Source organism: Lepidochelys kempii, chromosome 4 (assembly GCF_965140285.1).
Source record: "Lepidochelys kempii isolate rLepKem1 chromosome 4, rLepKem1.hap1, whole genome shotgun sequence".
NCBI classification, from domain to species: domain Eukaryota; kingdom Metazoa; phylum Chordata; order Testudines; family Cheloniidae; genus Lepidochelys; species Lepidochelys kempii.
The window spans coordinates 137503303-137524315 of record NC_136383.1 but is presented as its reverse complement, the minus strand read 5'-3'; the positions used below and the strand labels follow the sequence as shown (position 1 = coordinate 137524315).

The 21013-nt window shown below is 42.2% G+C and overlaps 1 protein-coding gene across 4 annotated transcripts in view; it reads right to left on the bottom strand.

The window, feature by feature from the left end:
* Positions 1–21013, bottom strand: part of SFXN5 (sideroflexin 5) — a 168965-nt gene that overhangs the window by 116186 nt on the left and 31766 nt on the right. For 2 of the 4 annotated variants that reach the window (XM_073343014.2, XM_078852613.1), the window contains 4 exons: positions 19601–19678; positions 4223–4249; positions 2173–2227; positions 558–583 (listed from right to left, as the gene is read on the bottom strand). In XM_073343014.2, the coding sequence (XP_073199115.1) occupies positions 558–583; positions 2173–2227; positions 4223–4249; positions 19601–19678 (186 nt within the window). Of the gene's footprint in view, positions 1–557; positions 584–2172; positions 2228–4222; positions 4250–6436; positions 6637–9215; positions 9574–19600; positions 19679–21013 lie in introns of those variants that run through there. The other 2 variants (XM_078852614.1, XM_078852615.1) reach the window with 2 other exon arrangements.

Genomic DNA, 21013 nt, shown 5'->3' with positions numbered 1-21013 from the left:
GGGTATTAGACACCTGCGGCCGGCCCATGCCAGCTGACTCAGCCTTGTGGGCTTGGGTCAAGGGACTATTTAATTGCACGGTAGACTTTCAGGCTCAGGCTGGAGGGTCTTAGAGCCCAGGCTACAGCCTGAATCCAAACATCTAGACCATAATTAAACAACCCCTTAGCCTGAGCCTCCGCGAGCCTGAGTCAGCTGGCATAGGCCAGCCATGGGTTTTTAATTGCTATGTAGACAGACCCATTATCTTTCTGGAGAAAGAGCCAGGTAGAAGATTAACCAAAAACTAGAAGATATTACAAAAATAGCAGGATACTATGTGCAGGGAAGGAAGTGAATAACGTGTAACAGGCAAACAACCTTAAACATGACAAGCTAAATCCATCAGGGCACATTTTGCACAATGAAACCCTCGCTAACGTGTGATGGGAAAGGTGTGAACATTTTGTGAATGTCACACCGAAGTAGTGTGGAATTTGGAGAATTCTATGTGAGTGCTAAAAAATGCATTTCCTGTTACACTCAGACTGGGTGGGGAGAGATGCTAAAATACTTACGATGGGTGTTCCAAAAGGAATGTAACCTATAAAAAAAAGAAAGAAAGATACGCACATTTTAATACATAGAGATTAAGGAGGTATCACACCTGAGAAACCTGGTGCTGCTATAAACATAGGACAGGAAACACATAGGGCATGAGTCTGAGGGTCCTCTTGTTTGCACCCGTATAACTCCAGTGACTTTAGTGGAGTTACAGCTTGACAATCAGGAGTGAGAGAAAAATGGACTCACAGTTCTTACCTCACTTTCCCTTCTCAGCTCTTGGGTGTTTTAAGTGTTAACCAAGGGTTTTTTTTAGGCTTTGCCTGCACTGGAAAAGTCACACTGGTGTAACTACGTTGGTTAGGGATGCAATATTTGTACCGATATCCTGATATATAAACCCTAGCATGGATGTAGTTATAACACTATAAAGGAGCCTTATACTGGTACATCTTTTTTCTCTTCCCAAACCAGAATATGTATAGCTATAGCTGCATCCACATTGGAGGAAGGAGGGTGTACTGCTTTAGCTATAACAGTATAGTTAAAATGGAAACACTCTAGCGTGGGCAAGCCCTTACCCGAAATATCAATGGCCCTCTAAAAAAATCACATACTCCACATATTGCCTCCCTCAGCAAGAGCTGCCAGTTACCACACTTCGCTCTGCTACAGCACGTCTCACCAGAGAGTCTAAGAGCATGTTACAAATATTAATGCATTAAGCCTCACAACCCCAGTTGACAGACAGGGATGTCATAGCCCAGGGAGGTGAAATGATTTGCCCAAAGTTACACAGCAAGTCAGTGGCAGAACAGGGGAGAGAAAAGTTTTTAGAGAATGAAGCACCAATCCTGCCATTTCTCCCATGCTCACAGGTTGTTCCACCGCATGAGCTCATTTCCCAGCATAGCACATTAGAAACCAGATAAAGGTCCCTTCTAAAAGGGGATTCAGACTCTCCCTGCTGGTTGCTCTCCCAAGAAGGTACCAAAGGAACACTTCTGTACAGTAATTGCCCCACAAACACAGCCACAGCTTGATCCACAGTAAAGGAAGGTAGTGCTCTTTTGCCTCAAGGGATGGAACACTACTGAAAAGAGGGGGACGAAGAGGCTGATTTAATGGTGCAACAGCAGCTGTCTCACACCAAGGCTGGATGTAGTATGGCACAAAAGAAAAGCATTCTGTCTCTGAGGGAGAAAGAACATGGGTTGGCGGTATGAAAGGTGCCTTCCAAGAATTCTGTTCTAGTTAGGTTCTTCTACTATGCCCATCGCTGTGGTACGTGGCCCAACCCACTCTCCTTAGTGGAAGAAAGTACCAGAGTGTTTGTTTATGTGGCAGCTTTCTTTCCTTGCTCCGAGGTTAAAATGAATGCTAACACTTAAATAGAGTGCCTGGATACCACAGGATGGGCACTTTAGAGAGGCCAGAGATGAGATAAGCCACAGTTCACATTCAGATGTCCAGGGGGTACATCTGAGAGGGAGAAGAATGAGGCAGACATTAAACATTTAAAAGATTCAGAGAAAGAACTGGGACAAAAATGGGATTATAACATTGACTATGTGTTTTCAGTAAGATTAGTAAAACAGATCAGTACACTGATTAGAGGATATACTCTACCTGACATTCTGAAAGGCATGAAGATCTTCTCATTAGTATCAGGATGTATGATGGCCTACAAAACAATCAGTAAATAGACATGGTGAAAGCATGGAAGTGGCTGGCAAGCAGCAAAGAGCCTGACCCTTCCCATTATGTACAATATGTTTAACCAGAGAGCAGAGAGACACACGTACGTGTCTCTACAGCAGCATAAGCAGCATGCTGCACGTGGCTTTTGCAGCACAGATCAGTGGCCCATGACCATTCAGTAGTCTTCACAAAACCCTCCTCCTGCATATTGGTTTTCTGCTCCTTTAAAAATTCTTGACATAACTGAGTGCTAACGAGAAGTGACAGCTTGACAACACTGGAGACAGAAGCATAGAACAGGTACATAATGAGCACTAGCAATGTCCACAAAGAACATGCATCAGTGTGCTTTAACCCTGACCTGGGAGGTACTACCTCTAGGGACAAGAATAGAATTTAGTCTCCATGGCCCACTCTGTCCTTAGTGTCTGCTAACAATGAGACCGGCTTTGTTGGTGGTTTTGTAATCTGGACACTCAGACTAAATTCACTGTACACAAGACACTAACAGCCATTAGATAGTAATAAGTCATTGTCAAGTGGATTAGATGGGAAGCAGCAACCTAAATCAGTGCAATGTAGCTCTCCTGTCCTGTGTGTAGGTTTGAAGTTTTGATACAGTAAAGTTTTTGAAGAAAAAAAAAAATCAGTTCTAAGCAAATGTTCAGGACAGATTTTAAATTCAAATTATTCAGAAGTGTTACTCAGCTCTCCTGCAGTAAATTGAGTTGTTCAGAAATTCCTGTGATTATAAAATTAAAAGCATATTTTCTGAAATGACAGTTTTTATTTAACTCTTCCTGACTTTATACACGATGGGTTCTACTCACAACCCCCATTCCTACTAAATCTATATATACATTTTCCTCGGATTAAGGGTGAAGAGTCTCTCAATAATCTATAACAATAACGAAAGCTCTCTCCATTCACATGTATTGTAAATCAGGTTGAGGCAAGCATGGACATTTGCATGGAAATCCAACAGAGCCTGACCATTGTGTTGCCAATTGAAAACATGATTGTATGGTCATCTGGTGTTACTGAAACAAAGAATTCTCCAGTAAAATCCTATCGACTACCATAATGGTTCATTGCACTACTTTATGGCCGCAGGAGAAGTTCAGCCTTCATGTCCATCCAGTTCTTGGCCTCACTGTGGAGACCACTTACAAAGGAGCCAACTGTGGTAGTTTTGTGCTGTGGACACCTGTTCATTAAGAACTGGACTGAGACCATCAATTTATTCCATTCTACAGCTGTCCATAAAAGTCACCTTTGGTCTTTCTCACTTTAGGCAGATAAGGACAGATCTCCATATGAAGCTAGTGAGGATGCACCAGTGTAAAAACTGGTGTAAACAGGGGTGAGACTCAGTCTGCTAGTGTTTTGGGATTGTCCAGGGGAAAGATATAACAGAGTTTTTATTGATTAACCAATTTATTTGAGCATAAGCTTTCGTGAGCTACAGCTCACATCCGATGAAGTGAGCTGAAGCTCACGAAAGCTTATGCTCAAATAAATTGGTTAGTCTCTAAGGTGCCACAAGTACTCCTTTTCTTTTTGCGAATACAGACTAACACGGCTAGGAAGTGAGCTGTAGCTCACGAAAGCTTATGCTCTAATAAATTGGTTAGTCTCTAAGGTGCCACAAGTCCTCCTTTTCTTTCTACTCTGAAAAGAGTTTTTATTGTTATGGAAGAAATGTCAAACCAGTTAATGGAAATGTGGAGACCAGGAAAACTCTAGGCTAGATAAATGGGAGAAAATGAAGACATAAAATTATATATAAACAATAAAATAAAATTAAGACTCTTGTGTGGGGAAAAACTTATTTGCACATGCTATTTTATCTTGTCAGAGAAAATGTAACTGAAAAACCGTGACAGACAAAGAAGAACCACCTTTCCCCCCATTTAGGAAAAACAGAAGGGAATAGTGATATTTTAAAAGAGGAATAAAATATTTAAAAGCATGTTACCTGCTTTATTTTTTGAGCTCCCCAAAGCTAGAAAAATAAAATAAAATATTAGTTTTTAAAACATCAGCACAGAAGAATCCACATTAATCCTCTGATCTGTTACATTAAAGGAACGGGGAGAATCGCTCTAAGAAAGAACTTTCCTCTGGATGTCAGAGACGGTTATTAAGGGCCCTATTCTACCACCTTTACCCACATTGAGAAGTACCTTATCAGAGCCAGTAGTTCTACTGAAATGAATGATACCACTTGGAGAGGAAGACACTGTTCAACATAAGACAGAATGGCAGAATTCAGACCTTATATTGTAAGCTTCTGAGATGAGGAACACTGCCCTCTTTACTTTTTTATGTACACATCTGATTAGCACAATAACACTTTGAATGAGCTCCCAAGACTCCCACCTGACGTCAGTGGTCATTGGAGGGCATTCCACTCTAAGGTGAGTAAACTGCAGTGAGGTATTTGCAAACATTCATTCAAATACAAACTATGCATTAGCTTCAATAGGACGAGTGGCCCATTTTTCACTTTTCCACAAACAATTGTGCAAGGAAAATCTTTTTCATTGAAGAATGCTCACTGAAAGGGAAGGTGTAATCAATATTCATAAAATACATGTTTTTATTATTGTTTATAGCACATAAAGGACCTAAATCAGGGGCAGGGCACCACTGCAAAAAGTCACATTCCCTGTCCCATACAGCTTACAATCTACTTTATGACAAAATGAAACAAGTGGATGTAACAAATAATTGAAAGGAATAGGAAAGAAGGATGAGAGTAAGAGAGAGAGAAAAGAATATCCAACATAGACTCGCTTTGTGCAGAATTTGGTGGTTCAGTCATTTAAGGTATGGAATTTTTTAAAGTAAGTTATAGGATTGTGCCACCCTCTCTCACATTGGGCTTGGTCCTGTTCCCATTCAAGTCAATGGAAAAATTCGCATTGACTTGGTGCAGGATCAAGGCCCTTGAGGAGTAGGTTTCAATGGAAATATTCACGGGGTAAGGTACTACCTCCAGGTGAGGAAGCATAGTAGAAATTGGCCCATAGCTATCAGCAATCCCTATTACCTAGTAATTATCTACACCCAGATTCCGATCTAATTCACAAAGGTGTAAATCTGGAATAACTATTGATGTCAGTTACTATGATATTTGAGCCTCTCACAATTTTTAGTGTATTTATCCTCACTACACCACAGTGAGGTAGGGCAATGCTATTATCCCCATTGTACAGAGGGGAAACTGAGGCATGGAGAAAGTAAGTGATTTGTCCAAGGTCACACCAGGAGTGTGTGGCAAAGAAAGGAATTAAACCAAGATGAATTCAAATCCCAGGCTAGCGCCCTACATATGGGACCATGCAGCCTCTTTAATACAGCATATGCATAATGGTATAAAAAACAATAACTGACCTTCAGAATATTAAACAAAAAACACCTTCAGTAAAAGAGGAATTCTACTGTGTGTTTCTACCTCTTCTAAATGCATTATACAGCAAAAGACCATGTATTTTCTGGCATGATCTTAGACATGGGTGCAGAGAACTGGCCTTCAGCTTCTCTGTTCAGCTGACTCTGTTTTCAAATGCACTAGTGAAAAAACAGTCCATGAGGAAGGACGGGCGGTTTCTGAGCAGGTTCTATGGGCATTTTGGTCAAGGTATCTAATTTCACTAACTGGTATCAATATTTCTGCTTTTCCTTGCTGCAGAGCAAATATTCTCAGAACACTGGATTATCCCACTGCTTCCCAGAAACCGACTTTACAAGATGCACCTGATGAGTCACCTAAAGATTCTGCCAGCTCATTTTCACTTTTTTTATCCTCTAATTCATTTTCTGTTTTCAGCAAGTCTGCAACATTTTTCCAATAGATTCAACACTGTGAGTAGTTGGTTTTGCCAGCCAGTAGCTGGCTGCTGACAGCAGGTCTCTGTTTTAACTAGGGATTCCATTCACACTTTCTCTGGCCATGTTAGAGATGGGGGGCCAAATTCTGATCTCATTTACACTACTGTGAATCCAAAGCATTTGTACTAAAGTAAGTAGAGTTATCCCAGATTTATGCTGGTCTGAATCAGCCCATGGTTTCTAAATAAGGGGCTACTTTTGGGCGGTCTCCTACCACAGGTGTTCCTATTTCACACAGGAGTTACTGTACATTAATAACATAGAATTATATACTATGCGTCACCATTCAGGGCACCTGAATTTCCCCTTCATGGTTCAGCAAAGTCACCCACTCTAGGCTCCCAGATCCTCAGCTGTCATCTCTCTTGAGCGGAGACCCACATTTCTCTCCCCTCGATCGGGGTTTTTCCAGGCTGCGCAGTTCCCTGCTTACACTGAGAGTTCCCCAGAAAGTCAGACTGCCGAAGCAGGCCTGCTTTGCTTTCTCCACAGAGGCTATAAACAGAGTAATTGCCCACAGTTACCACACCACTCTTTCTAAGCAAGCACATTTATTCTTAAGGGGAAAGCATGACAGAGAAAGCATATTAAAACAATAGAAGAACCTACACACATGCTAATAAGCTTACCAGAGATCACCCCAACTCAAACAAGAGCTCTGGCAGGTGTCAGTCCTTCAAACCCCACCCAGGGGCTCTACTGTGGTTACAAGTTCATAACCCCTTTTGTTCAGAACAAGAATACCCATGAATCTGAGTGTCCCTTCTTTATACAGTTTGGGCCTCTGATCTTGTCCTCATGTAACAGGTGATAAGCAGACCAAGGTTCCCTCCTAAGGGCGAAGCTTCTAAAAGCTGAATTCTTGCACAGATGGAGGAGTTTATGCTTGCATACACTTCCCCCTGGAGATTTCCTGGAAAACCCACTTCACTTTAAAAGTTCGTTCTTGTCTGCCCATTGTTTCAAATAGTTCTTTGAAGCTCTTAACACTTCCTAGGGTTTACATTAGTCATGACTGCCCCCTAGAGACATTATATGCAAACCCAAAATAATACATTACCATTTGCATTTTTAATACAATGTACTCCCAAAGTACTTAATCTATTAAAGTTTACCCAGAATACTGCAGGAAATTGCCATGCCTGTCACACTAGCCACTTTGCAGTTTGTGTCCTCTCCAAGTGTTTGCTACCCCTCCTGTTTTGGTATTAGTGGCAAATGTGTTCACACTTGGATTTACACAAAAGAAACATCAAGTAAAAAAAAAGAAAGAAAGAAAAAGAAAACCAGAGCAAACCAAACCATTTAAAAAAGACTTCACTTTCTGTGACGCAACCCAAATGGGCAAGGGGCAGTGGCTCAGTCTATGGCCATTGCAACCTTTTAGGATGACAGGTCTGCCTCCTGTTTCATTGACACATGCTTCACCACTGTGAAGGAATTAGCTCCAGGGGCCATTTGCAAGTGCTCCAAGATTATAGTCTAATAGCTCTCAAACTAGTTGATGACAAGCTAGTACTTTTTAATCCATGATTTCCAAGATGCTATTTTCCCTTCAGTTCCAAGAGCAGGGACCCTACAACCTTGTTACTGACGCACCAGAGATTTGTGTAAAGAACAAGAACATGTGAACTTAAGGTTTCAGAGTAGCAGCTGTGTTAGTCTGTATCTGCAAAAAGAAAAGGAGTACTTGTGGCACCTTAGAGACTAACAAATTTATTTGAGCATAAGCTTTCGTGAGCTACAGATGAAGTGAGCTGTAGCTCACGAAAGCTTATGCTCAAATAAATTTGTTAGTCTCTAAGGTGCCACAAGTCCTCCTTTTCTTTTTATGTGGACTTAAGACATCCCCAGGAGTTTCTACTGTGATTATTCAAAAGTTGGAGGGGATAACACCCAAACCCATCAGATAATTGGAGATCCCTGGAGATTTGTAGAAAGGGAGCTTAAATCACAGAGAGCTCCCCTGTAACTACGCTCCTACAGAGCTTAACAGCAGATAATGAAGCAGGCTGGATGCATCTTCCCAACAAGCTCTAACAGTACCACAAAGCTTCATGAACCCAGAGTGCGACCACACAGCTCTTCTTCCTACTCACTTCCTTAAGGCTGGATGTGTCTGGCAGCAAGGCTTTGTCACAGGCTTGGGAGACCCAGAGCACAGCGAGGAGACACAAACCCAAGTAACCCCAGGGGAATGGTAACTGATCTTTGGTTAAACAGGAGCTTTACTCAGTTGGGGTTCGTTGTAATAACTGGGCCTACAAATTTGCCCTAATTGTGAGCCAAACTGGATAAAGTACATAAAAATTCACAAAATGTCACAATAACTTATAACAACAAATGCTGATGGGCAAAGGTAGGAAAAGGAGACAAAATAATTAAAATTAGTCCAAACATGAAGGCCTACTAACTAAAGCAACTAATGGACTGTGTTACAAATCATGCTTTATAAAAATAAATAAATAAGTGAGAAAAAAACATCAGCTAACCAAAATTCATGTGTCAGAAGCGACCTAATTGGTGAACAAAATAATGAGGGGATGGGCTATTCCGCCCACCATTCCCTTTGAGAGAGCTTAAAATAAGAGATTTTAAGGAGAAAAACTGGCTACTAGAGCAAGCTTCACCATCATGACTGCCACCCCCACCACCAACTGGGACCCTGGCTTTCATCATCCTGATCCTGAGACGTCCTGACCAGACTGGGGCAGAGAGAGGGACCCAGATGACATCACCACCTCTACCAGCTCCACCTGAAACCCAACCGCTGCCTGGGATGAAACAGGATCCAACTTTAACAACAGCTCTAGCCCATCTCAACTCACTTCTTCTCTCTTCCCTGGCAGGACCATTATTACCGTCTTTGATACCATCTAAGAGACTGTCTGACAAAGGAGGGGGTTTGCTTCTAAAATTCTCTCCAGCTAAAGGGAAAGGGAAAAAGGGATGCTGTTAAAATGAAAGCCTCAATACTTTCCATTTCTTCTCTCTTTTTTTTTTAAACTGTTTTTCTTTCCTTTCTTTATCTTAAATAAAAAAAAAGGTAAAAGTAGTTTAAATGGTGTATTTACCATGGCACTAACCAAGCCAAAGCCTCTGTTTACAAAACCTCAAACCTTGTTTCACATTGTTTAATGTGGGACAATAACTGAATTATGTTTATACCTTTAACCTATATATTTCACCTACATTAAATACAAGTTCCACTGTATAAGACAACACTTGAAAGTAACTCTTCAACCAAAAAATATAAAGAACACTTCAACACCAAGCTTATCCGTTAACATATCTGATTGTAAAAATATGAGCGTTAATTGCGTAATTTGAAGGGAATAATTCTCCTTTCACTAACTGCAGTAACATGTAGAGTCCATGGATCGGAGAGTGGATTATTTTCTGTTCACATGCTGAAGCCTTGTCTACTCTAGGAAACTTTGGCAAAAATTTCTCATTGTTGCTCAAACCAGAGTTAGCAACACTGGAGACCTACTGTAGATGAACTGCCAGCCTGCATAAGCAAGGAAAGACTCACCCTGTGTAGGCTCAGAGGATACCGTGCTTTAAATGCTGCAAGGAGCCCATCTACACTGGAATTGGCAACAGTGATAAATCTTTGCAAAAATTTCCCTAGTATAGACAAGACTTAAGAGTGAATCACTAGAAAGAAGTGAGTAGTTGTTAAGTAACTGTCTCTGCTTCTCTGGACAATGACATAAAAGTCTCATTTGGAACCCTGCTAGCCTCTTTCTTGCTCTAACAGGGAGGTTTTCTAATCCTTTCGCAAGATCCTGCCTGCTCCCACAAAACTTCGATGTTAACGAGATAGCAGTCTGGAGTTTGCACCCAGTCAGCAAGTGCCAGTTGTTTCTCACTCTGGAAACTGTAAAAGATTTACTAAAGCAAAGCTCGGATTATCTATCCCACACTGAATTCCGAGTGTTTCAGCATAGTGACTGGAATGTGTGATACATCAAGGCTTGCTTTATGTACAAGAGCATCTCATGTCATTGTTCTTTTTCCCAACCCCTTAAAAAAAACTGTTTAACTCCCAGCAGGAGAAATATTGTCCCTACCAGGGTGCTATTTACTTTGCTTTGGAAGTTCACTGAGAAATATTTCAAGCCAACAGCAAGGACCGCTAAGTGGTTCTGTTTAGTGCTAGTACACACATTAATGAATCAAACAGGACGTCAGTGTTGTCAGGTGGTTAGAGTCAAGAGGTGCCCCAGGTCTGCCACAGTCACTATGACCCAAACATTCAAAATGGGGGAAAGGGGTGCCCAACTTGAGACACGTAGGGCTTAATACCTAGAGATGGTGAGCACCTGCAACTCCCATAGACTTTCACGTGCTTAGGACTCGCTGAATTACAAGGAAATTCATGGGAGTTGGGTGCCTGACTTACTTAGGCTGGGATTTTCAAAGATTCCTAAGGTATTTTGGTGTCTAGCTCCCACTGAAGTCAATGAGAGTTAGGCGTCTAAATAGCTTTGTGGATCTGGGCCGAAGTGCCATAGCACCCAAGTTTGAAAATTTGGGCCTTAAGCTCTTTGCTCTTGAGTTATCCATTCATAAAATGGACCTTCTGGGGATCTAGAGAGACTTCACGGATTAACTTTTATAAAGCTGTTATAAACATCCTCAAATGGAAGGTGATGCAGGAATGGAAAGCATTAGTTATTGTCATTATTATCGGTGGCAGCCAGCAGCTGTCAAGGGTGGACTTCAATTTTCAAGGGGCATCTCTGTGACATAAAAAGCCACAATCCAGATAAGTGGGGGGCTTTGTCACCCCCGCCCTGCAACCTTTGGTCCCTTACAATGCCTTGCTGTAGTAGCTCCCACCTGGGCCACTCTCAAACAGCTTTTCAACAGCAAAGCCACACACTGAGTGTCTGTGTGTAACTGCACCCTGCCAGCTACACTCTGGCTCTCACCAGTCTTGGTTATGTAGCAGGGTGAACCGAACACACTCCCAGTCCTGGATCATCCCCCAGAAATGTATATCCTGTACTGCCCAACCCTCTCCTGGACAGTACAAATATATTAAGTTTGTTATTCCTTTAAGGGAATAATATAACAGTTTATTACCTTAAACAGTTTCCCAGACACTTCAACTTAAACACACTGGATTAGATAAAATAGCAAAGCAAGTTTATTAACTATATAGAGAGAGATTTTAAGTGAGTATAAGTAAAGAGACATAGAAGTTAGAAATGGTTATAAGAAAAATAAAGCTCAAATGCTTACTAGTGCCTAATTTAACAAACTATATTAGATTCAAGTAAAATTTCTCACCAAACGCTTCCAGTAAGATTACTGACCAAACTCTTCAGGTCAGGACCCCTTTCCCCAAAGTCCAATCGCTGTTTCCTTTTGTCTTTCCTTCCCACTAGCCAATGGAGCATTGGTTCCTACAGGGCTGTGTGTTTTCAGGTGCTTTCACGTGCATCAAAGCAACAAACCCCATCTCAGAAAGGCAGAAGGAGCACTACTTTACATCTCTCAGTACTTGTCTCTCAGGACTTATCTACCCGGGGGGGTAATGTGCGCGAGGGGTGTGGTCTCTAATGTGCACTACGGCGTTGCACACACCCTGTTGGTGAGAACTAAAAGTTCCCCGGTGTGTTTTAAAGTTGTGTTGTTTAAAACAGTACTGCACTAAAGCGCTCTCGGGAACAATGACTGCACACCAGGAGAGTCTACAAGAGTGGTCTCCAAACTGTGAGGCACAACTCATAGAGGGGTGCAGGGGTGCAGAGGAATATTTGGAGGGGTGCAGCAGGGCCTGGGACAGCCCCGCAGGGGGGTGGGGTGGGGAGGGAGCGCTACCCAGCCCTGTTCCAGCCCTGCCCCCAGAAACTCCTGACAGCCAGTGATTCTCTGCAGAAGCCATAATACCGTCTTGGGGACTGTGTTATCTTTCCTACCTAAGTGTGATGAATCTGGGTGGGTGTGTGCGCGTGTGAAAGACAGCAGAACAACCTGCTTTACTCCCAGCCTGCCCATTCCTCTCCCAAGCCTACTCAGCCTTTGCCCCCTCCCCCACCAAGGAACCCACACCTGCTCCGGGTAATGGAAGGTGCCCAGCAGGCAGCTGAGCCCCTTCTGCATCAGAGGGAAGATTCACACATGGAGCATCGGGGTTGGGAGTGGGGTGTTTACACACATACAATGGTGGCTATTGGGAACTAATTTTCCTGGCTGGGATCTTGTTTTGGTGGAACTGATTTTAGGCATTGCTTCCAGGTTCTGTTCTCCACCCAGTATCGATGGGGCCAGAGTGTCACAGTTCAGATTAAAATGCAGGAGAGAGGTGCTCCCAGTTCTGTCCTCAGCCCATTAGAAAACATCCCTCAAAAAGAAAGGGAAGCAATGGGAGACCCAGTATACAGCCTTCTGATAAAATGTAAGTAAGAAATAGCGGATCGGAGAGGGGAAGAGTACAGTTTACTGCAAATGGACCTCTTTGCTCATCATCAACAATGTTAAGAAAAGTTATTATTCTCTAAAAGGGATGCTGTTTAGCCTTCAATAGAGTCATTGTTCTCTGCCGTGTCTGGGACAGCATGAGCAGCTCTTCCTGCTGTTAGCACAATTGAAGGAAGAGCACAGTAATCAATATATGCCCATTATACTGGTGAGTCTTTTTTCACCTCACTGAGACTAATAGGGGAAGAAATGAAACAGTTTCAAAACTACAAGTGGTCAAAACTGCATTTGGAAAGGCTCAGGAGTGAGAAGCTACCAGTGACATGCCTGAGCGCATGCTCAGCCAATGCTCACGGAATGGGGCTGGATGGAGGAAGAGTCTCTCTCTCCTAGGACAAAGGCGGATGCATTTCAAAAGCTCACATTTCTCTCTTGCTGTGGCTCATTCAATTTCTTTCAGTGACACACTTGTGTTTAAAAGGGTGAAGATTTCTGGTTAGATATCTTGAGGGTGGTAGAATGAAAAATAATAAAAAACCAAAAAGATGAGGGAGAAAGGCTGTCTCTTTGTTATCTCAATGTCAAGATACTGCAGTGATGGGTGCATGAGAAATACACAGACAGTTCTTTTCCATTTATATTGCCATAGCTCCCACAATGTGCTCAGTTTTCTACAAACATATAGAAAACACAGAACCTAGAATCATAGAACCATAGAGTTAGAAGGGACCACAAGGGTCATCTAGTCTAACCCTCTGCAAAGATGCAGGATTTGTTGTGTCTAAACCATCCAAGACAGATGATTATCCAGCTTCTATTTGAAAACCTCCAGTGAAGGAGCTTCCACAACTTCCCTAGGCAGTCCGTTCCATTCTCCTACTGTTCTTACAGACAGGAAGTTTTGATGAGATTTAATCTTAATCTGCTATGCTGTAGTTTGAACCCATTGCTTCTTTTCCTACCCTCCGTGGCAAGAGAGAACGATTTTTCTCTTTTTTATGGCAGCACCGAGCTCCCAATCTAGGGTTCTGTTTCCACAGACACCTATGCACATGCTTAATTTGAGAAGAAAGATGGTCCAGTGTTAAGAGCACTAGCCTGGGACTTTGGAAACCTGGGTTCACTGCTCGACACAGACACCCTCTGTGATCTTGGAAAAGTCACTTAGGGCAGGTCTACACACCATTTTTTGTACTGGTTTACTTATCTCAGTTCAGAAACCAAAATAGTGAAATTGGTGCAATTGGTTTCTAAACTGATATCGTTAACTTGGTGCAAAAAAAAACCTCTGTAGAATTAAGGTGCATTTCGGCCTTTATCTTGCAGGTCCTTATGTGATGCACGGTGAGCCATGTATAACTGGCATACAGCTCCGGAACCTACAATAACACTGTGGCTCTTTGTTCTCTCCTAGTGGCAAGACCACAAATAGACACTGTGGCACACCCCCAGAGGGCAAGAGTGAGAGGAAGGATGGTCAGGAGGAATATAAAATTGCTGCAAATACTTTCATGGTCTGTTTTCTGTCTGTCTCGTTATTTAGTCTGTAACTAGGTGTCTGCTGTGCTGGGAGCTGCATTGATCCTGACTGGGACCTCTGGATGTGGCTGTCATACAAATATTAAATAGCAATAGTTTACACTCTTGGCTGATCCCAGAGCACACAGACATTCCCATAGAGATTTATTCAAAGGAAAGGGTCGCCAGGACACAAAAGGCGCAATGGGATGGATGTGTTTTGCTGAACATACCAGGTAGGTTGTTTACGGGGAAGTGATTCTACTGGTTTGTTGTTACAGCTCGAAAGGCTTTAGCACAGAAAGATGAAGATGTGGGCCCTTTCAGTAACATAAAAGTCTAGCATCACGGGGAGATGGGTTGAAAGAATGTTGCAGTTCTTTAATTTGTGAAAAAGCATTCACAGCACCGATTCCCTAATTTAGTCCTTCAACAGGAGACCGTCACCCTGCATTTTACAGTGCCCAAGCAATACTGTCCATGTCCAGTAACCTTTGGTAAGTTCCTTGGGAGAAGCACCTGTTTTTCCTGCATTGCATGTTTGTGCAGCACTAATAAAAATAGTAAAGCAGCCGTGTTGTCAAACAAGGATTCTTTAACTCTCCCCTGTGTAGCTGGTAGCCATCAAGTACGGCTTCTTTCAACTTTTACCACCGCTGACATGCCAGCATCAATCTGTTCTTCCAATCTGTGCTGATCGGTGGCTCAGGTTGGAAAAGGGACTCTTGCAAATAGAGGACACAGATGCAGTTCTACAAATTAGACAAATGATGCAAAGAAGCCTGGAAATAAAGGACAAAAGCCACATCGTAATGTCTGCAGTTGGTGAAGCTTTTTGGTTTGAGGATGTGTCTGGGCTGCAGAAAATGCCACTTTTAAGTAGTATGCAGCTTTATTCACTCCAACAATATTTTTATGACTGGTATTCTTCTTCAGAGAAGTATTTATTCCTTCAAATGAAAATGCTTTTGTTCCAATGGAGGCTCCCCACAGGAGGCAGTCTGGGGATGGCTGCCCTGTTTAGAATTGGAGGTGTTACGGTCTATACCTTCTGCTGCAAATTGGCTCCGAGTGCAAGTGTGTGTGTCATTTTCATCTATCTCCTTTCAAATATCACTAGCCACCAGAGTTTCATGCTAAAAGCCTGATCCCACCAGCGGCCCTTCAAGAACCCGGGGGAAAATCTGCAAACAAAGAGCTTGCAGGATTGGGCACTTTACATGTAACATGTTGCCTCTCTCTCACTGCATAGAAGCTTGTAATGAATGCAAATGAAAAAGATTTTGCAAACTCAGTAATGGAACTGTTTAAACTAGGAGCTGGGGGAAAGCTGACAGGTGCCAAGGAACGCTCAGGTGGGACAAAAATCTGGTAGGGCTCTCAGTGACACAAAGGTATCTCTGTACACAGAGAAAGGTGGGACAGATGATACACTCTCTCTCCCTTCAGCAAGGATCACACCACTGCCACTCTAAGCTATTAGACAGGTCTACAACTCTCTACTGTTAGCTCCTAACAGGCCTAAGAGACATGTCAGAAAGCCTGATTCTCTCATTGCTTCCCTTTTAACTTTTCAGAATACAGTTTTCATTCCCAAACTGAAATTAGATACTGATGCCTCTTGTGTCAAAACATTTTCAGATATGTTGTGTTCATGTATCTCCTTCATAGCAGAGTTCAAAAAAACAAACAAACCCCAACAACAACAAACCAGGCGAACCCCAAGCCACCACTAGATTTTTTTCCCCCAGAAGAAAAAGATAAATTTTTGTAATGTAATTATTTAGGAAGTTTTAACAGGTTTACAAATCATTGCCATGTAAATATCTAAAGTATTAATCATTACAACACTGAGGTGATCTTTTTGTTTAGAGAAACATTATGCAGTAACAGAATCATCAAATCTCTTTGTTTAACAGAGTATTATCATATTACAGAGTGAGCCTCTTTCTGCCACCCAGGCTGTGTTATTTCTGGGGATTTTATTAAACTGAGTGAAACTACTGACTCTACTCATATTTACCAAACCATGCATGCCTGTCAAATGTTAACATTCAAAATAATTGGACAGGCGTGCTGCAGGGAGGGGTTTGGCAGTACTTTTAGTATTGAATAAACAGTAACTAAATATCTATCTGTCCTCTGACAATTTTGCGGGGTACCTAATTGATGCATTGAGTTTTTCCATAACAATCTCCCATATGTTCTGGAACCACTCCTCTAACTTTTAGCTATTTTTCTTTTCCCAATGAGAGGTTATCAGTAGTCTAGCAGCTACTAGCAGATTAGATGAATTTTTCACCTGTTTGAGTGTGTCCCTTTTCCCTAGGAAGCCCCTGGGAACAGGTTACAGTCTTAAATTAGTGGCCATTTTGGTGAGCAGGAGAGCAGATCTATCGTTCCGGATCAAACAAAGAGGGTAGGAGGAGTAAGTGGGCAGCTAACATGTCAACATGAAGTTGAAGACAGCGAGGATGAAGTTGTGCTGTGAGGAAAAAGGGAGAGCAAAGGAGCCAGAGAGGAAGGTGGATGCGGAGGAGTTGGGGGCAGTAGATGGTGACTACATGGAGGGGGAGTGGAGATAAGAGGCAGGAGGAGTGTTTGAAGAGGAAGAAAGAGTGGTAGGGTTGGAAACAGCAGAAGAGAAGCTCTACACCTCACCTCACTCCTTTGCGGACTACTTGAGGTGGAGCATGTGAGAAAAGAGGTCACTGAGAGTGTGTGGCTGCAGCGGCAGTGTCAGGAGAGGGGATCCAAAGTTCCTGTAAGTGCCAGGAGATAGAGGGAGAAGGAGACGAAAAAAACATGGATAATGGTGGTCTTTGAGATGCAGTGTGTGCAACCACTGGGTATTCCAGAGGGAGCAAGAGAAGAGGATGACAGGGAGACGGCTTGAAAAGGAAGGGCTAGAGGTGGTGATGGGACAGGGTGCAGGAAATGGGACTGGTGGGGATGGAGGCTGGGTCAAATATCGCACAGAGGAGGAAGTGGAGGTGGAATTTGGATTTGTGGAGGTGAGAGGGGGTGAGGAATGGGCAAAGGGGAGAACAAAAAGGGAGAAGCAAGGGTAAGGTGGAGATGGTGGATGCAAGTGAGGAGTGGGGAAGGGAACCAGTGGAGGAAGGGATGACAACACAAAAGAGAGGTGTCAAGAGAGTGAACAGGGAGTAGTGGCAGAACGTGGTTAGGAAAGAGCAGCCTATGGGGTTGATAGGAGCATACGCTCAGCTAATGCAGACAAGAGCAACAGAACAAATAATCGAACCAAAGACTGTATTACAATGTATATGCCCAGAGGCAGAGTTAAGGCTGGTCATGGACTGGAACTGTGGCATTTCCCCAGCTTTTGAGCACTTCACTTTGCAGCTGTAATGTTTTTTACATAGATACTTCTACTTTAAAAAAAACAACAACTGAATATTTCTTATTTTGTGCCTGGATCAGCTCCAGCTATTTGCTCTGTCTGGAAGAGGCCTGATTTTGTGCAAAATTCTGGCGGGTTTCCTTGCATTTTCTAGAGGATTTTTAGATTAAGATTACCCTGTTTCATGCTATTGAGCAACAGCTGAGCTTTCTAAAATAATTTCTTCTGAATCCAACAAAGGCTGTGCTCCTATTGGGATCCGGGAAGTAGCTGCAAGGCTGTGAACCTTTCCCCAGAGGATAACTGGGGATGAAGAGTGTTTACTCCAGCATCTGCCTTGTAAGGAGGGTCATGGCAAGCAGGAGCAGAGTGCAGGTAAGGGGCTAAGGAAAGCCAGTTCTGGAAGGAACTGTCCACGACTGTTCCATTTCAGAAGGTTGAATCTATATAGAAGGCGAAATTTCTCTTTAAAAGCCCTGCCAAGGAGATGATAAATGTATTGAGAAAATATTTGATGTTACAGACTTTCTGATGGTCTTTTACACTTTCATTTTTCAAGTACTGGAATTGTTTCACCAAGCAATGAAAACAAACTAAGCATCGTTATTACGCCTTTGGCTGCTGCCGGGGAACCTTTGGCAACATGCACTGAATGGAAAGAAGGCAGTTTTGGATACTGGCGTAACACAAAACTGAACACTCGCTAGAAAACGTCAGGTGGCACATTAATTTAATGGCTCCTTCAAAACAAGATGTTCACTGGACTAAGACCTGATAGTAGGTTGTGCCTGGGCTGTTCGAAGAGCTGATAAGGGTTTCACAGAAGTATGAGTTTATCTTGTAGGACTTCAGCAAGCTAGAGAGATCTACTCTTTCAACCAGTTTTGCACCCATCGTCTAGAATTTCATCTAGACCACACACCCCTAGTTTACTTATGAGAATGTCGTGTGGGACTGTCTCAAAAGGCCAAAGGTGCTTCCTCCTTCCACTAGGCCAGTAACCATGTCAAAGAAGAAAACCACACACACTGCAGCCTCACCGAGGTGTCCAGACACCTGTCTCATACCTGAGCCCCAGTGAGATCATAAACCAGGACAAGATAGGTGGAGGAGCCATACAATGTAAGTGCATTTATTTCAGTGAGGCTGTATCAGCAATTAACGTGACCCCCTCAGAGAAGGAGGGTTTATAGACAACTCTAGCTGCCAATACATGGACACAGTGACATGCCTGGTGAGAGACTTCAGCTTAGTGAAGAAAGCAACATATTTTTTAGGATCTAGAACTGGCAAAATACACATTTTGTGAGAGCTGGAGGGTAGTGATGGTGCTGGTGATGAATGTTATTCTTAATTGACACAATTCTTTAAACTCAAATGTTATGCTTACGTTTAATAACAATTTTTATTTAACATGTTTACAGGTTAAACCACCTCTTGTGGACTTTTGCTCAGCAAAACTTTTTAAAATGCCTAACAAAAGCCCCCACAAAAAAACAAAAACAAAACACCTGTCAGGTATGGCCTAGGTATTCTTGGTCCTGCCTCAGTGTGGGGAGAAGGCCCAGATGACCTCTCAAGGTCCCTTCTAGCCATTCATTTCTACGATTTCTATGAAATTGTTAGTATTAACGTGACACACACCGAGTTACTATGCCCAGTGCCAAAAAGAAGATGGAATAGCCAGTGTAAGACATCCAGTTCCTTCCAGAAGCAGCATATATTGGCATTATAACTAATGCCAGATGAGATCCCAGCACTGGGACAGTCATCAGCTGTACCATCATTAAGGATTTATTTAAAAAAAAGTAACACTTACTAAAAACAGATCAGTAACAGATGATAACTTGTGGTAATCATGACAGTACAAACCCAGGAAAGTACCAAACTGGTGACTGGCTACAAAGACATACATGAAATTTTCCACTGAATGCCTCCGATGAAGTGAGCTGTAGCTCACAAAAGCTTATGCTCAAATAAATTGGTTAGTCTCTAAGGGGCCACAAGTCCTCCTTTTCTTTTTGCGAATACAGACTAACACGGCTGCAACTCTGAAACCATACATGAAATTTGTTTTTCTTCAGTAAAGTAGTTGTCCATGCACAAGTAGGAACCCAGTAAACAACTGCTCGTATGTATTACCTCTTTGTTGGTGACTCCAGGGGGTAAAGTCCCATGTTTATAATCCTCCAGCAATTGCACAGCTTCTTTCAGACGACTCTGCAAATACATAAAACAATAAAGCATGATCAGCAACATTTGTTCTGCACTGACCACGTTAGACCTAAGGCTGTGAATCTAGGTTACAGGGCCACGTGCAAGTCTTAAAACACACTTCTTTATGCAAGCCTCGGGATAGGTGTATTTTTTATATATACATACACATTTAGTACATGTTTCTGTGTTAAGATTTATATTATCAGCTTCTTGAGAGAGGGACTGCAGCTTCCTCTCTGTTTGTACAAGTATCTAATAATATATAATAATTATGTGGGATACACAAAAGAACAAGGAATGCTGGCACAAATGGTATCAGAAAGTCTGTTCAGCTGAAGTCTTCTTAATTAGCATGATAAATCTGATTTACTATCTCAAGAAGGAGGCTGGATTCATAATGCAGCTAGGGAAATACTTTTTTGAGGACAAAATGACCTACACAGGTGCAATGGACAGTGCACTTATGGGGAATCAATTCATACCTTTCACCAAACTCCAGAAACCATCAAAACACCCACTGAAGTCAAAAGGAGTTTTGCCTACATAAGGACTACAGGACTGAAAAATATGGTAAAGTAAATTCAAGACCTCAAGAACTGCAGTAAGAGGCAGTAGCACATATAATTAATCTGTATTATTAAAAGAAAACACACACACACAGAGTGGCCACCCTCAAAGCTTCAACATCTACCAACAATTATTAAACAGCATGTTTGATTCTGATCTCAGCTACATCAGAGTCGAGCAGGATAATTCCACTGAAGTCAATGCAGTTTCTGCTCTCAAATGGGTGTACCATCACTGAAATCAATGCAGTTATCCTGCTTGACACCAACATAAAGGAGATCAGAATCAGGCCCCATATATCTGAGATACAATAATATTTTCATATATTTCAGAAATGATTTAACTGTGCTATCTCGGGTACCAACATGTGGTAGCTGTTGGCAAATGTTGGTATTTTAATGATAACCACTATATTGTCTATATATTTGGGCCAGATTTTCAGAATCAGTGTTGGCATCATTCTGCTCCCACTGAAGTTAATGGGAGTTTGATTGCTGAAGTTAATGAGATCAGAATTAGGCAAGAGCCGAGGCCATTTTAAAATCCCACCCATTATACACACACAAACACATATAGAAATAAGCAACTTCCTCATGTTGCACTAAAAGGCAGTTTTTAAATATCTCATGCATTCAAATTATCGCAAGTATTGATATTCATGTATTGCTGAATCAAAAAGTCCCATTTGTTTCCAGAATATATACCCATATTTCAAGGGGAAGTATGATCTTGCAATTAAGCACTGGACTGAGACTCGTAGGCCAATTCTTT